This window comes from Mobula birostris, chromosome 3 (assembly GCF_030028105.1).
Source record: "Mobula birostris isolate sMobBir1 chromosome 3, sMobBir1.hap1, whole genome shotgun sequence".
NCBI lineage: Eukaryota > Metazoa > Chordata > Chondrichthyes > Myliobatiformes > Myliobatidae > Mobula > Mobula birostris.
In genome coordinates, this window is record NC_092372.1 from 179,277,698 (window position 1) to 179,294,879 (window position 17,182).

The 17,182-nt window shown below is 41.9% G+C and overlaps 1 protein-coding gene across 4 annotated transcripts in view; it reads right to left on the minus strand.

The window, feature by feature from the left end:
• Positions 1-17,182, minus strand: part of steap2 (STEAP family member 2, metalloreductase) — a 46,651-nt gene that overhangs the window by 23,898 nt on the left and 5,571 nt on the right. For all 4 annotated transcript variants that reach the window (XM_072252031.1, XM_072252030.1, XM_072252028.1 and 1 more), the window contains 2 exons: positions 2,788-2,852; positions 677-1,170 (listed from right to left, as the gene is read on the minus strand). In XM_072252031.1, coding sequence (XP_072108132.1) covers positions 677-1,168 — 492 coding nt within the window. In that variant the 5' untranslated portion in view covers positions 1,169-1,170; positions 2,788-2,852. The remainder of the gene's footprint in view (positions 1-676; positions 1,171-2,787; positions 2,853-17,182) is intronic.

Consider the following 17,182-nt stretch of genomic DNA (forward strand, 5'->3'; position numbering starts at 1 on the left):
ACCACTTCGGTAGAAAAAATTGCCAATAACATTCATAGTCATGAGACCATGATTACCTACATCATCTGACACAGCACATAGTAATGATGATGATGATGATGATGATGATGACTACTAACTTTGCACTGCTTCTTCAATTCTCCATCTTTAGATAATTCACTTTTTCTGACTTCATGTGACTGGCCATTTTTGCCTATCATCTTCATTTTCTTTGTACAGCCTTGCCTACTGCAATAATTTTCAACTGTACCTTGACCAAATTGTTTCTCCCTTTCTTAGTCCTGGGCTTGAAATGTTAACTATTTACCTTTTCTCAGTTGCCTGGCCTGCTAAATATTTCTAGGTTGTTATTTATTTAAATTTAGATTTCCTGATTTTGCATTTTTTTTGTTTTATTTCCAATTCAGCTTAGTGCATTTTTAGATCAATACACAGATATTAAAAGAAAATTCAACTGAGTAGTTGCATACTACAAATCATTACCAATCAAGAGTAACAGCGAGAGTATTGTCAAATTCTGTGTTGATATTTTATACATCTGAATTTAGGGCAATGGAAACCAAATCCCTAAATATTGTTGATTCCATTAAAATACATTTATTTATTTACCAATTAATTTGACCACAGATTTAAAATTTGAATTCTACTTGAAGCTACAAATATTACATATCCTTACCTGTCGATTAGCATTTTGTGGACCAAACTGGAGTGCCCAGGCAGATATTACATTAAAGCCTTTTACCACTGTGGAATCTGGGAACAGCGAAGCAAGATATTCTGCATTGGCTTCTGAGTACTGGTTTATTCGCACATTGTTACTCACATCCACAAGGATTTTGCCTATTAGCAAGTGCTTGAGGTCCCACAAGGAAGCATAATGCTCACGATGTATGGCAACAAATATGAGATTCGTTCTTATAACAGCATCCTCCTGGTGCATGATTTCAGCAAGAGGAGGGAAGTACCCGACAGCACGTTTGGGATTTCGGCTTCCTATGATTACCGAGTATCCAGACCGTATACATCTGATTGCCAATGACTTGGCAAAATCTCCACTTCCCAAAATCCCTATGGTAGACTTGGATGATTCCTTAAAGCTGTTTGTGCCATTTGGCAAGAGGGTCTCACTGGCTTCTTTGCTATTTCTCACAATGGAGATCGAGTCCATTGCTGAAAGAAAGAGAACTTATTTTAGTACAGGAAAAAAAAATTAATACATCTGATTTTCCTCCTTAAATAAAAAGGGCTAAAGTGGTAGAAATAGCAGAAAGATGGATGGGAATGTTTCGAACCACACTGAACTCTTCCATTCAGTTTGGCCTAAATCCAGAAAAACTCCATTTCAAAATGCCAGCTCCAAAAAAAGAAGAGAAAACATGCCACAAATGATCTCATAACCCACCACATTTTTTCCCTTTCAAAAACAAGATCCTTTTGAGTTTGTAAACATTGTAACTTTATCCAGGTACACATTCATAAATGCAAATACTCTCAGGTAGCTCATAAGCTAAAACACATCATCCTTTCACTCCATGAACCAGACAGCTAGGGAATGGACATACAGGCATTGTGTGAAAGCTAACACTTTCTTAAACTGTTCATTGTAGTTACAATAGTATCTTTAATAATATTTAATTTAACCTCTTCTGTTAAGACAAGTGGATTTTCCATTGATTTGTTTCACTGTGTGCATTTACCAAATCGTTTACCCAGGGTAAAATATCTAATACTAGAAAGCTTAGCTTTAAAATTATCGGGGTTAAGTTGAAAGCAGATTTGCGGAGTAATTTAAAAAAAACAGAGTGGTAGATGCATGGAACATGTTGTCCGTGAATGGTGGAAGAAAGGCACGTGAACATGCAGAGGATGGAGGGATTTGGATAATGTGCAAGCAAAAAAAAGTTTATTTTAATTTGTCACTGTGGGTGTCACAGGCCTCATGGGCCAAAGGGGCTATTCCTGAGCTGTTCTCTGCTCTGTCTCCAAATGCATAGAGGAAATAACTACAATAAATGAAACATACTGCTAATGCCAAAAAATATGAAATAAGAACAGGAGATTACAGGTATACACAATGTTCACTGCTGTAGTCTATTTACTCGTATAAGGCATGCTTCCATTCTTTTCATTCACCTAACTATACTAACCTCAAGCTCTCTCTATGATATACGCCTCTTGGCATTCAATGATGCACATAATTATAACACTGATAAAATAGATTAAAAATAGTACCCTGTTAGCATATTTTGTTGTACTGTAAAGTCAGGAAAATGAATTTGGTGGAAAGTATTTAAATATTTATTTGCTAAATTGAAATCTTCATCTTTTGATGCCTTTTTCTTTAAACCAGCACAAGTAAACTAAACATACTTCAGCCAATGCAAATTATACACTTTCAAAAATACATTCACTAAAACAGGTTTTTAAAATTAAACTAGACACTGTCAGATTGAAAACTTAACTGCAAAATGTAGGATCCAGAGCAGTACATCTCCACCACAACATTTAAACAAGTTCAAGAGTAAATGCTTCATTTCATTGGAATGCACTGGTATTCATATTAATGCATATAGAATTTTAAACCTGTCAATAAAGTAATCTCAGTTTAAAATAAGAGATCACAATTCAACTGGAACTGTATCTTACTTTTACAACATTTTATGAAAATTGCAAACACAATAAAAATACTTAATCCAAAATACTGAATGCTACCAACATAGAAAAATGACAAAAATATGTAATTATGAGCAGAACATTGCTTTGAGAAGGACTAATGCAGGAACTGACCTTGTTATTATATTTTTCCCCGATCTCCTCAGATAATTGATAAGAATGTCTAATGGAACTGTGATCTGGCAGAGAGAAAATAATGAAGGCATTGTTAATATTTGGATGATGAAATGTGTGACCTTGAAAAATTATTTTCTTGCTCTGAATGATTATTTTTTTGTTGAGAAAGAACACCAGGAACTCATCTGTATGGATTGTGTTTTGCCCAGCAACATGTCACAGTTCCACAGAATGAGGCATGATGTCTTTCTTTCAACTACTTCTATTGTGTTCTGTATTTTATGGCTATCTGGAGAAGACAAATCTCAGAGTTGTATTCTGCATACATTCTTTGATAATAAAATGAACTTTGAACCCTTGATGAACCATTCTGTACCATTATACTTTGCTCTCTCCTTTTCACCTTCTCCAGTGCCCTCACGACTCTCGGCACAGGATTATACTATCCATTAAATCAATAAAACTCTAGAATGTAGACATTATGTAGTAAAACATTATTAAACCTCGCACTTCACTAATGGATTTCCAAATTTTGCTTGGATTGGCAAACATGGGACTGTCCTATCTTGAAGCATTTTAGTGCCATTGACCCTTCTGTCTCAAGTCTCACAAGGTATACACCCCACTCTACTTTAAAGAAAACATGGGTGCTAGTTGTGCCATGCTGACCCTTGCCATCTGCTGAAGCTCCATATCCAAGAATTACCCCAGGGACTGGTGAAGGTAGGCCACCTATCAGGGCAGGTACCTAAATGCAGTTCAGTTGCTCAGTTTAGAGATGTGGAGTTTATGGCTTCACACTGGCTACCACCTTGTCCGAGAATGGTAGCACCTATTCTTGTGTGCACATCCTGCCTAGTTCTTATAGTCTCCCTTATCACCTTTTGTCAAATGTGATTGGTGTTTCCTCTTCTCTTCAGTTGGTTACATGGTTTTTCTCAGCCCACAGATTCTTCTGGGTCCAAAACAATATAGCTTCCAGTAGGTCATAAAGTTTTTGTTGCTGATATCCAGAAAACCTGTTGCTAATGTAGCAATCACCTAATACAGTCCCTTCGCACTTCTCAAGCCTTCGATCCTCAGTAACTTTCAATTCTTTGGGCCTACCAAACCGCCTCATCTTCCCAATGGATGTTCAGTCCCTATACACTTATATCCCCCCCCCCCCAAATCAGGAAGGCCTCAAAGCCTTCCACTTCTTTTTTGAAAGAAAAACCAACCAATCCCCTGCCACCACCATCCTCCTCCATCTGGCAGAACTGGTCCTCACCTTTGGCTCCTCCCACTTTCTCCAGACTTGAGGGGTAGCCATGGGCACTCGCATGGGCCCAAGCTATGCCTGCCTCTTCATCGGCTATGTAAGACAGTCTATATTTGAAGCCTTCCCCGGATATGCTCCCCAACTCTTCCTTCACTGCATTGACTACTGTATTGGTGCTGCTTCATGCACCCATGTTGAGCTCGTCAACTTAATCAATTTTGCCTTTAACTTCCATCCTACACTTAAATTCATTTGGTTCATCTCTGATACCTCCCTCCCCTTTTTTGATCTCTCTGTCTCCATCTCTGGAGACAAACTATCAAACGACATATTTTATAAACCTACTGATTACCATAGTTATCTCAACTATACTGCTTCACACCCTATCTTCTGTAAAATTGCTATTTCCTTTTCTCAGTTTCTTAGTCTCTTCTGCATGTTCTCAGGATGTAGCTTCTCATTCCAAAAGTCCTCCTTCTTTAAAGAACAGGATTTCCCTTCCCTCAATGATTGATGCTGCCCTCACCTGCATCTCCTCCATTTCCAGTACATCTGTGCTCACCCTATCTTCATGGTCACAATAGTGATAGAGTCCCTCTTGTCCTTATCTACTACCCCATCAGCCTCCGCATCCAACACATTATCCTCCCCAACATCTGCCATCACCAAAGGAACTCCAACACTAAACATATCTTTACCTACCCCGCCCTCCACTTTCCACAGGGATCGCTCTCTCCACAATTCCCTTGTCCGTTCGTCCCTCCCCACTAATCTCCCTCCGGGCATTTACCCCTGCAAGTGGCTGAAGTGCTATACCTGTCCATATACCTCCTCCCTCACCTATATTCAGGGCTCTATTCCAGGTGAAGCAACTCTTCATCTGCGAATCTGCTTGTGTTGTCTATTGGGCCAGTGCTCCTGATGCGGCCTCCTCTACATTGGTGAGACCCATTGTAAATTGGGGGTCCACTTCATCAAGCACCGAAACTCCATTCGCCACAAGCAGGACTTCCCGTTGGCCAAACATTTTAATTCCAATTCCCATTCCAACACGTTGATCCATGGCCTCCTCCTGGGCCAAGATGAGTCCATCCTCAGAGTGGAGGAGCAACACCTTATATTTCGTTTGGGTACCCTCCAACTTGATGGAATGAATATCCATTTCTCCTTCTGGTATACAAATCCCATCCTCTCTCCTTTATTCCCCACCTGATCTTTTACTTATTGTCACCTGCCTATTACTTCCTCATAGGTGCCCTCCTCCTTCCCTTTCTCCTGTTGTCCACCCTCTTCACTTATCAGATTCTTTCTTCTCCAGCCCTTGACCGTTCCCACCCACCTGACTTCATCTAACCTTCCAGCTAGCCTCCTTCCCCTCCCTCACCAATAAATTCAGACATCTCTCCCCCCCCCTCCCCCTTAGTCCTGAAGAAGGATCTTGGCCCGAAATGTCAACTGTTTACTCTCTTACTCGTTTCTATAGATGCTGCCTGACTTGCTGTGCTCCTCAAGCATTTTTTGTGTGTTGCATATAATACAAAACTTCAATCTTAAAAAAAATTTCATCCTATTTACAGTTTCAGCATTAAAAATTTCAAGAACTCTGCACATTGTAATGACCACCAAGTCCTTGCATTGTATAACTCCAATGCTTTCAAGGTAAACTTCTCAATTACATGATTTCAAACCAGTAATCTTTAAAAATCTACCTAGTTACTTAATAAAACTGTGCCTCTGCTGGTACTTAATGGCTCACCTTTCAACTCCATTGCCAAAATTCTGATCATGATGATTTTTTCTTCGCTCCCATCTTTGTTATCTTATATCCATTGCATTTTCAGTTTATTTCACTTTTTATAAATGATCTAACTGTAATTTCATTAATCTCATTCACATTGTATGCTTGCTATAAACAAGAGAAAGTCTGCAGATGCAGGAAACGAGTGTGTTGTATGCTTGCTTTAATCATTACCTTTGGATTTCTGCAGGAGCTTTGATAACAAAGATTGGAAATTATTTTCCTGATGAATCCACGATCGAATGTTTGACGAGGGTAGGGGAAAATTCTAGCACTCAAAATGCTTTGCCTTAGAAGTGGTTTAGACAAATTTCATTAAATTTCAACAGTCAGACAAGACCAGATTTGTAAGTGTCACCCACCACCCTGGCACTAATTTCCAGTCTACTTCTGCTAAATGACCTCTTAATGCTGTAAAAATCAGCCTTGAGGTCTTTTGCTCCTGGGAGTGTGTACATTTAGATTTATATTTATGATTTTGATGAGAAACAGAGAAGGCTTGTTGGGCTAAATGGTTTACTCCTACTTTACAAGCTTCTACCTTATGCCTCTGGATTTACTTTACTCACAAGAATTCTTGGATATTGGGTTATTATTGAATTGCATTTTATCACTGGAGCAAGATTTGAAATTGCAAGTATGGCTCTTTGGTTTATTACTGTCACATGTACCATGGTACAGTGAAAAACTAGTCTGGAACGCTGTTCGCACAGATTAAATCATTACACAGTGCAGTGAGATAGCACAAGGTAATAACAGAATGCAGAATCAAATGCAACAGCCACAGAGAAAGTGCAGTGTACGTAGAAAAAAAGGTGAAAGATCATAACGAGGTAGATTGTAAAGTCAAAAATCCATCTACCTTACTGGGGAGCCATTCAATAGTCTTATAAGCAGGGTAGAAACCATCTCCAAGCCAGGTATTCCATGCTTTCAAGCTGTTAGTCATAGTCATAGTCATACTTTATTGATCCCAGGGGAAATTGGTTTTCATTACAGTTGCACCATAAATAATAAATAGTAATAGAACCATAAATAGTTAAATAGTAATATGTAAATTATGCCAGTAAATTATGAAATAAGTCCAGGACCAGCCTATCGGCTCAGGGTTTCTGACCCTCCAAGGGAGGAGTTGTAAAGTTTGATGGCCACAGGCAGGAATGACTTCCTATGACACTCTGTGCTGCATCTCGGTGGAATGAGTCTCTGGCTGAATGTACTCCTGTGCCCACCCAATACATTATCTAGGGGATGGGAGACATTGTCCAAGATGGCATGCAACTTGGACAGCATCCTCTTTTCAGGCACCACCATGAGAGAGTCCAGTTCCATCCCCACAACATCACTGGCCTTACGAATGAGTTTGTTGATTCTGTTGGTGTCTGCTACCCTCAGCCTGCTGCCCCAGCACACAACAGCAAAAAATGATAGCACTGGCCACCACAGACTCGTAGAACATCCTCAGCATTGTCCGGCAGATGTTAAAGGACCTCAGTCTCCTCAGGAAATAGAGATGGCTCTGACCCTTCTTGTAGGCAGCCTCAGTGTTCTTTGACCAGTCCGGTTTATTGTCAATTTGTATCCCCAGGTATTTGTAATCCTCCACCATGTCCACACTGACCCCCTGGATGGAAACAGGGGTCACTAGTACCTTAGCTCTCCTCAGGTCTACCACCAGCTCCTTAGTCTTTTTCACATTAAGCTGCAGATAATTCTGCTCACACCATGTGACAAAGTTTCCTACCATAGCCCTGTACTCAGCCTCATCTCCCTTGCTGATGCATCCAACTATGGCAAAGTCATCAGAAAACGTCTGAAGATGACAAGACTCTGTGCAGTAGTTGAGGTCCGAGGTGTAAATGGTGAAGAGAAAGGGAGACAAAACAGTCCCCTGTGGAGCCCCAGTGTTGCTGATCACCCTGTCGGACACACAGTGTTGCAAGCACACGTACTGTGGTCTGCCAGTCAGGTAGTCAAGAATCCATGATACCTGGGAAGCATCCACTTGCATTGCTGTCAGCTTCTCCCCCAGCAGAGCAGGGCGGTTGGTGTTGAGCACACTGGAGAAGTCAAAAAACATGACCCTCACAGTGCTCGCTGGCTTGTCCAGGTGGGCGTAGACACGGTTCAGCAGATGGACGATGGCATCCTCAACTCCTAGTCAGGGCTGGTAGGCGAACTGGAGAGGATCTAAGTGTGGCCTGACCATAGGCCGGAGGAGCTCCAGAACAAGTCTCGCCAGGGTCTTCATGATGTGGGAGGTCAATGCCACTGGGGCGCAGCGTCTTCGGCACAGGGACGAGGCAGGATGTCTTCCACAGTACAGGAACCCTCCGGAGCCTCAGGCTCAGGTTGAATACATGGCGAAGTACTCCACATAGCTGAGGGGCACAGGCTTTGAGCACCCCCAGGTACTGACACCATCCAGTATGCAGCCCTGCTTGGGTTGAGACGTTTCAGCTGTCTTCTCACCTGTTCAGCTGTGAAGCCCACCGTGGTAGTTTTGTGTGGGGAAGGGGTATAGTTATGAGAGCAGGGTGAGGGACTGTGAGGAGGGGTAGGAGGGGAGAGTGGAATATGTGTTGGTGGGGGGCCGACAACAGATGGCTCATGTGGAAGATGGGCAGGGGCCACAATGTCAAATCTGTTAAAGAACGGGTTAAGTTCATTGGCCCTGTCCACGCTGCCTTCAGCTCCTCTGTTGCTAGTTTGCCGGAACTCAGTGATGGTCCTCATCCCCCTCCAGACTTCTCTCATGTTGTTCTGCTGGAGTTTCCACTCAAGCTTCCTCCTGTACCTGTCTTTAGCCTCCCTGATTCAGGCTTTCAGATCACTCTGTATTGCCCTCAGCTCCTCCCTATATCCATCTCTAAACACCCTCTTTTTAGCGTTCAGGGTGTCCATAATGTCCTTTGTCACCCATGGGTTGTTATTTAAATAACAAAGGACAGTTCTTGGAAAATTGCAGTCCACACAGAAGTTGATGTAATCAGTGATGCACTCTGTGAGCCCATCAATATCCTCTCCATATGGCTCACAGAGTGCCCTGCCAGTCTGTCACCTCAAAACAACCCTGGAGCACCTCAAAAGCCTCCTCCGACCATTTTCTCACTGTCCTCGAGGTTGCAGGTCTACTCTTCATCACAGGCACATAGCAGGGTTTTAGATGCACCAGGTTGTGATCTGACCTTCCCAGTGGGGGGAGGGGAGAGGAGCTGTATGCATCCTTAACGTTAGCATACATCAAATCCAGAGTCCTCTCCCCTCTGGTTGTACAGCTCACACACTGCGTGAAGCTGGGCAGTGCTCTAGCCATGATAACCTGGTCGAAGTCACCCGAGATGGTAATGAGGGCACTCCGGTGCTGTTACATCTTCTTCTCAATAGGAGAATGGAGAAGAGAACGTCTGGGGTGAGTGGAGACACTGAAAAGTATAGATGGAGTCCATGAAGGGGAGGCTGGCTACTGGGATGTCCTGAGCTGTGTACACAACTTTTGGTGGTTCCTTGTGGCCACGGGTAGACAGTTGTCATAGCAAGCCGAGATTCATCCAGATAGATTGCTTTCTATGGTACATTGAGAAAAAGTAGTAAGGCTCGAGGCAAACATGCCAAATTTCTTTAGCCTCCTGAGGAAGAGGCTTTGGAGAGCTTTCTTGGTTATGGCATCAACATGGTTGGATCACAGCAGTGTAGAATTAGAATCAGGCTTAATATCACCAGCATACGTCATGAAATTTGTTCACTTTGTGACAGCAGTTCAGTGCAATATGTGATAATATAGGGGAAAAAAGTAAATCAATTACTATGTATATATAATCATTAAATTAAAAATAGTGCAAAAACAGAAATAACAAAAGTGAGAGTGTTCACGGGTTCAATGTCCACGTGGGAATCGGACGGCAGAAGGAAAGCTGAGTCGCTGTGTGTGTGCCTTCAGGCTTCTGTACCTCCTACCTGATGGTGACAATGAAAAGAGGGCATGACCTGGGTGATGGGGATCCTTAATGATGGACACCTCCTTTCTGAGACACCACTCCTTGAAGATGCCTTGGATACTCTGGTGGCTAGCACCCAAGATGGAGATGACTAATTTTACAACTTTCTGTAGTTTCTTTCGATCCTGGGCAGTAACCCCCTCTCCCCCACATACCAGATAGTGATGCAGCCAGTAAAAATGTTCTCCATGGTATATCTGTAGAAGCTTTCAAGTCTATTGGGTGACAAACCAAATCTCCTCCAACTCCTAATGAAATGTAACCGCTGTCTTGCCTTCTTTATAGCTGCATTGATATGTTGGGACCAGATTAGATCCTTAGAGATCTTGACACATGAGAACTTGAAATTGCTCACTCTCTCTACTTCTGATCCCTCTATGAGGATTGGTTATTGGTGATACTCACTCCTGGGAGCTTGAAGTTCTCAGTTGTTGCCATGACACCATGTTATTAAACTCTCAACTTCCTTTATGTACTCCGACTCCACGTTACTTGTGATACAGTCCAATTAAGTTGGTCAGGGTTGACCATCGATATTGTGTCCTAGCTGTCTGTCTATGTGATATGCAAGCTAGTACACAAGCCAGGGCAGTATGATATGGAGAACAAGCTGTTGCCCATGCACTAGGCTCCCCTCTCCATGCAGCTGATGAATCCAAAGGAACGGCAGAAACTGATACTTTGGCACCAGCGGCATTGCAGGAGTTGCCAGTCAGCATTGAACTCAATGTACGACTGCCTTAGAGACTCCAGCTCCAGATTTTCCCTTGGGGTTTATTCCCAAAGCCTTTCCCATGAATGGGTATAGCCACAAGGCAGCAGAGGTCTGAAGTTAAGAGTTTTCCTTCTCCTAGATGAGCTGCCAACCACAGCTGACAAGACCCATCTGCCTGAAGTGGCTAGTTTTAAGGTGGCAGTAACCCACTTTTGCCCTTTCTCCTGACAGCAAAGACTGTCCCTCCAGGCTTAGTAGTTAAACCACACCTGAAGACCAAGAACTGGACTTGGTTGTCAGAGGCTACCTGCAAACTTGTGGATGGAGTTAGAGCACAATTTTGGCCATGCAGTCATGGGTGTGCATGGAGAAGAGAAGGGGGCTGAGGATGCAACTTTGTGGGACACTAGAGTACAGAATAATTATGTTGTAGGTGTTGCTGCCTATCCTTACTGATTGCTGTTTCTTAGTCAAAAAGTCAAGGATTAATTGCAGAGGGAGATTTCACATCTAATCAGATTCTACCAATAACTCCTAGCAAAACTCATCTGCAAGACGACACAATCACCTTTTACCAACCTATCAAAAATTTTCTGAACTCCAGGTCAACAGAAGCATAGTTTCCTCAAAGGTCAATGCCATCATGTCAAAAAAAAAATTAGTCCAGGGAACCTTTGTTGCACACCTAAAAGTCCAAAATGAATGTGACTTTTTGGGTACATAACATAACTAACAGACAAGCACAAGATACAAAATAATGTTAATGATGCTGGCAAAACCAAGGCAAATTCCTTCAACTACAGATCCATAATGGCCTATTAGAGGCTTTCAACATTGTTATCCTACATTAAACAAGGATTGATTTATTAACAGATGGCTGACAAGCTTCAGTGTTAAGTCAATAGTTAAGAACATTGCAGATACAGCAGAACATCGTGTAGAAAAATGTGAGGTTAGCCACTTTAGTAGAAATAAAGAGAAAAAGAGAAGCATGTTTTGTTTAAAAAAGGTGAAAGATTAGCGATAGTTTAGTGGGAACTGAATGGATGTCTTTATACACAAATTATTATAATGAATAGGGAATTCAAAAGGGCCTGCAACTGAAATGTTAATTGCTTCTTTTTCTACAGATGCAGTCTGACATGTTGCCTAGATTTTTTGTTATTTAAAGTAAATGGCATGTTTGCTTTTACTACAAGGAGATTAGAGTACAATCATAGAAATACCTTACCATAAATATATAGAGTCCTCAGAAATCTGTATAGAGAACTGGTTTCCAATTAAAATGAACATGAAATGGACACAGTGGACGAAGTTAACAAAATTCACGTCACATGCTGGTGATAATGAACCTGATTCTGATTCTGAATGCAGTAAAAAGTTTGCCACTATGATTCTAGTTTACTGGGGGGTGACCAATCAGAGATTAACCCTACATCTGGCCTTAGTAGAATAAGGGGTGATATCATCAAACTGCACAGTAGCGTAGTGGTCAGCATGGCGCTATTACAGTTTGGAGCTTTCCAGTGTTTGGAGTTCAATTCTGTTGCCATCTGTAAGAAGTTTGTCTGATCTCGCCATGACTGTGTGTTTCCCCTGGGTGCATGCTTCCCTCCCACAGTCCAAAGACAAACTGGTTAGTAGGTTAATTGGTCATTGTAAATTGACCTGCGAAGAGGCGAGGGTTAAATAGTGGTGTAGCTTGTTGGGCCTGTTCCACACAGTATCTCTAAATAAATAAATATAATTTCATCCTTTTTTAAAGAGAAAACAAAGCTAGTCAAAGCAGACATAGTAAACACAAAATAATCTGAAAGATGCTGGGGTCAAAGTAACACTCACAACACGCTGGAGGAACTTAGCCGGTCGGGCAGCATCCGTGGAAACGATGAGTCAACGTTTCAGGCAAGAACCCTTCGTCACTGGACGAAGGGTTCCGGCCTGAAACGTCGACTCATTGTTTCCACGGATGCTGCCCAACCTGCTGAGTTCCTCCAGCGTGCTGTGAGAGCGGATATAGTGATGTTTCCCTTGGCTGGGATGTCTGGAACCAGGAAGTTATTTAATTATTTACTGTAATTCTTTTTTTTTTTGCTATATTACCATGTACTGCATTGCGCTGCTGCCACAAAGTGAACAAATTCCACAACATATGCTGGTGATATAAAACCTGATTCTGATAAGCATTACTTAGGTACAATACCGTTTTACACAGTCAAGACAGAGACCTTTCTTCAACATAATGCTACTAAATCTTTGAAACTCTGATTAGTCACCAAAGTGAAGTTATTATCAAAGTACATACAGTGGCATGCAAAAGTTTGGGCACCCCCGGTCAAAATTTCTGTTACTGTGAATAGCTGAGCGAGCAAAAGATGACCTGATTTCCAAACGGCATAAAGTAAAAGATGCCACATTTCTTTAATATTTTAAGCAAGAAAACTTTATTTCCATCTTTTACAGTTTCAAAATAAAAAAGGAAAAGGGGCCGAAGCAAAAGTTTGGGCACCCTGCATGGCAGTACTTTGTAACACCCCGTTTGGCAAGTATCACAGCTTGTAAACGCTTTCTGTAGCCAGCTAAGAGCCTTTCAATTCTTGTTTGGGGGATTTCTGCCCATTCTTCCTTGCAAAAGGCTTCTAGTTCTGTGAGATTCTTGGGTCGTCTTGCATGCACTGCTCTTTTGAGCTCTATCCACAGATACTCGATGACGGTCAGGGGACTGTGAGGGCCATGACTAAACCTTCAGCTTGCACCTCTTGAGTTCTATTCAAAGTTCTATTCAAAAGGTTCAAAGGAACATCTAAACAAGCCTGATGCATTTTGGAAACAAGTCCTGTGGACTGATGAATTTAAAATAGAACTTTTTGGCTGCAATGAGCAAAGGTATGTTTGGAGTAAAAGGGATGCAGAACTTCATGAAAAGAACCCCTCTCCAACTGTTAAGCACAGGGGTGGATCGATCATGCTTTGGGCTTGTATTGCAACCAATGGCACGGGGAACATTTACTGGTAGAGGGAGGAATGAATTCAATTAAATACCAGCAAATTCTGGAAGCAAACATCACACCGTCTGTAAAAAAAAAAGCCGAAGATGAAAAGCCGATGGCTTCTACAACAGGATAATAATCCTAAACACACCTCAAAATCCACAATGGACTACCTCAAGAGGCGCAAGCTGAAGGTTTTGCCATGGCCCTCACAGTCCCCCGACCTAAACATCATCGAGTATCTGTGGATAGACCTCAAAAGAGAAGTGCATGCAAGACGGCCCAAGAATCTCACAGAACTAGAAGCCTTTTGCAAGGAAGAATGGGTGAAAATCCCCCAAACAAGAATTGAAAGACTCTTAGCTGGCTACAGAAAGCATTCACAAGCTGTGATACCCACCAAAGGGGGTGTTACTAAGTACTGCCATGCAGGGTGCCCAAACTTTTGCTTCACCCTCCTTTCCCTTTTTGTTATTTTGAAACTGTAAAAGATGGAAATAAAAAAGTTTTCTTGATTAAAATATTAAAGAAATGTGTCATCTTTAACTTTATGCCGTTTGGAAATCAGGTCATCTTTTGCTTGCTCAGCTATTCACAGTAACAGAAATTTTGATCAGGGGTGCCCAAACTTTTGCATGCCACTGTATATGTCACCATATTCAAACCAATAATAATAACCATAACAGAATCAATGAAAGACATCACTATCTATGGCATTCAACCAGTGTGCAAAAAAAAACAATGAACTATGCAAATACAAAAGAAAGAAATAATAATAATTAAGCAAGCACTAAATAGAGAACATGAAATGAAGAGTCCTTGAAGGTGAGTCCATAGGTTCTGGGAACATTTCAATGATGGGGCAAGTGAAGTTGAGTGAATTTATCCCCTTTGGTTCAAGAGTCTGATGGTAATAACCATTCCTGAACATGGTGGTGCAAGTCCTGAGGCTTCCGTACCTTCTTTCTTTTTGTAGGATTTTCAGTTCAAGGACATTGGTGTTTGCATACCAGGCTGTGGTGCTGCCAGTCAATATACTCTCCAAAAACAACTATAGAGGTTTGTCAAAGTTGTAGATGTCATGCCGAATCTTCGCAAACTCCGAAGTAGGTAGAGGTGGTGCCATGTTTTTTTTGTAATTACATTTACATGCTGGGAATAATAACACCCAGGAATTTATAATTGCTAACCCTCTCCACCTCCGATTCCCCAATGAACACTGGCTCTTGGATCTCTGGTTTCCTTCTCCTGGAATCAATAATCAGCTTCTTAGTCCTGCAGATATTGAGTAAGAGATTGTTGTAATGTCACCACTCTGCCAGATCCTACATGCTGATTCATCACCACCTTTGACTCAGCTTACCACTGTGGTGTCATCAGCAAACTTGAATATGTCATTGGAGCTGTGCTTAGCCACACAGTAGTAAGTGTAAAGGCAAGTAGAGCAGGGAGCTCTGCACACAGTCTTGTGTGCTGATGGAGATTGTGGAGAAAATGTTATAAACTGACTGGGATCTGCAAGTGAGTAAATCGAGGATCCAATTGCGTAAGAAGGCATTGAGGCGAAGGTCTTGGAGCTTATTGATTAGCTTTGAGGGGATGATGGTATTGAATGCTGAGCTGTAGCCAATATGGAGCATCCTGATGTATGCGTCTTTGGTGTCCAAATGTTCCAGGGTTGAGTGAAAAGCCAATGAAAGGACATCTGCTGTGGACCTGTTGCTCCTGTAGGCAAATTTGTGTGGATCCAAGTAGTTTCTCAGGCGGGAGTTGATGTGTTTCATCACCGATCTCTCAAAACGCTTCATCTCAGTGGGTCTAAGTGCTACTGGACAATAGTCATTGAAGCAGGTCCTCACACTTTTTTTTGGGCACTAGTATAACTGAAGCCTGCTTGAAGCAGGTGGGTACCTCAGACTGCCAAACAAGAGGTTAAAGATGGTGCTGAGATTTTTGCAGACCCTGGCAAGTTCTTCCAATTTGTTTGTGAATCAGCTAAGTCTTCTTTTCTCATGTCTTTTTTTCCTTTGCAAGGAGGCTAGGGTCCTGTCTGAGTCTGTGCTCTACAGCTGTAGCTCAAAATACAGTTCTACATGAGCAGAAAGAAGTCTCCTGCACTCGAGCCATATCTATCTACGTATCTCTATAGACTGTAGATCCCGGTTTCTGGGGGCTTTGCTATTGCTTGTGTGGTGGATGGGGATGGGGGGATGTGGTTGACGCTCTGCTGCTGCTTCTGCATGGGAGGGTGAGGCTTTGGGGTTCCAACATTTTCTGTCATTAAGACTCTGGGTTTGTTTTCTGTTTCCTGGATGTATGCGAAGAACAAGAATTTCAGGTTGTAAGCTGTATATGTTCTCTGATATTCATTCGAACCATTGAATTGATCAATCGTGCCAGTTAATCAGCACAGGTCTTTAGTTTTTGGTCAGGTACCCCTTCTGAGATGGATGCTTTTGTGGGTTCACCTTCCTGAAGGCTGCTCGCATGGCAGCTTCAGAGACAGAAATGACAGGGTCATCGGGGGCTATGGAAGTTTGTGATGGTTCCTCTATGCTTTGACGATCAAAGTGAGCACAGAAGGTACTGAGCTCACCTGGAAGCGAAACCCTGTTGCAAGTTAAATGTCGCTTGATTTAACTTTATAGGAAGTGATAGTATTCAAGCCCTGCCATAACTGTTGAGCATCCTTTGAAGATTCAAGTTTAGTCCAAGTATATTCAAGACAAAGACTGCAGAATTTCGGCTACTATGGGAACTATGGGATACAAGGGTAGTACAGAAAGGTAGTGCAGAGGTAGAAGGTCAGTCATGATCTGATTAAATGGCACAGCAAGAACAACAGCTTGTATATCTTACTCCAAATCCATGGCTTATGCTCTTATTCACAGGCTGACGCTCATTTCAGATGCATTGAAAACCAAATGCATATGCAGTTTTCTATTTCAATTATAAATCAAAACAGGAACATCGTAATTTGTTTCCTCCCATTATCAACCTTGCTTTCTTTGATATTGAAAGAACTAAAGATCTAATTATCATGCCAAGTGGTTTCATCCCAAAGAGGGTGCAGAATTCTAAAGGAAAGATGATGTAACCATCGTTGACAAGGGAGGTCAAAGACAGTACAAAAGCAAAGCAGAGGGCATACAATATAGCAAAACCTCATGAGAACCATGAGGATTAGGAAGCTTCTGACTTCAGCGATTGGGAAGATGTTGGAGTCTATTATTAAAGATTAGGTTTTGGGGGACTGGAAGGCACATGATAAAATAGGCCAAAATCAGCATGGTTTTCTAAACGGGAAATCTAGCCTGACAAATCTATTGGAATTCTTTGAGGAAGTAACAGGCAGGATAGGCAAAGGAGGGTCTGTAGATATTGCTTATTTGGATTTTCAGAATGCCTTTGACAACGTGACATACTTGAGGCTGCTAAACAAGTTAAGAGCCCATGGTATTACAGGAGAGATATTAACACGGATAGAAGATTGGCTGACTGGCAGAAAGAATAGTGTGGGAATAAAGGGAGCCTTTTCTGGTTGGCTGCCAGTGACTAGTGGTGTTCCACAGGAGTCGGTTGCTTCTTTTTACGTTTTATGTCAATGATTTAGATGATGGAATTGATGGC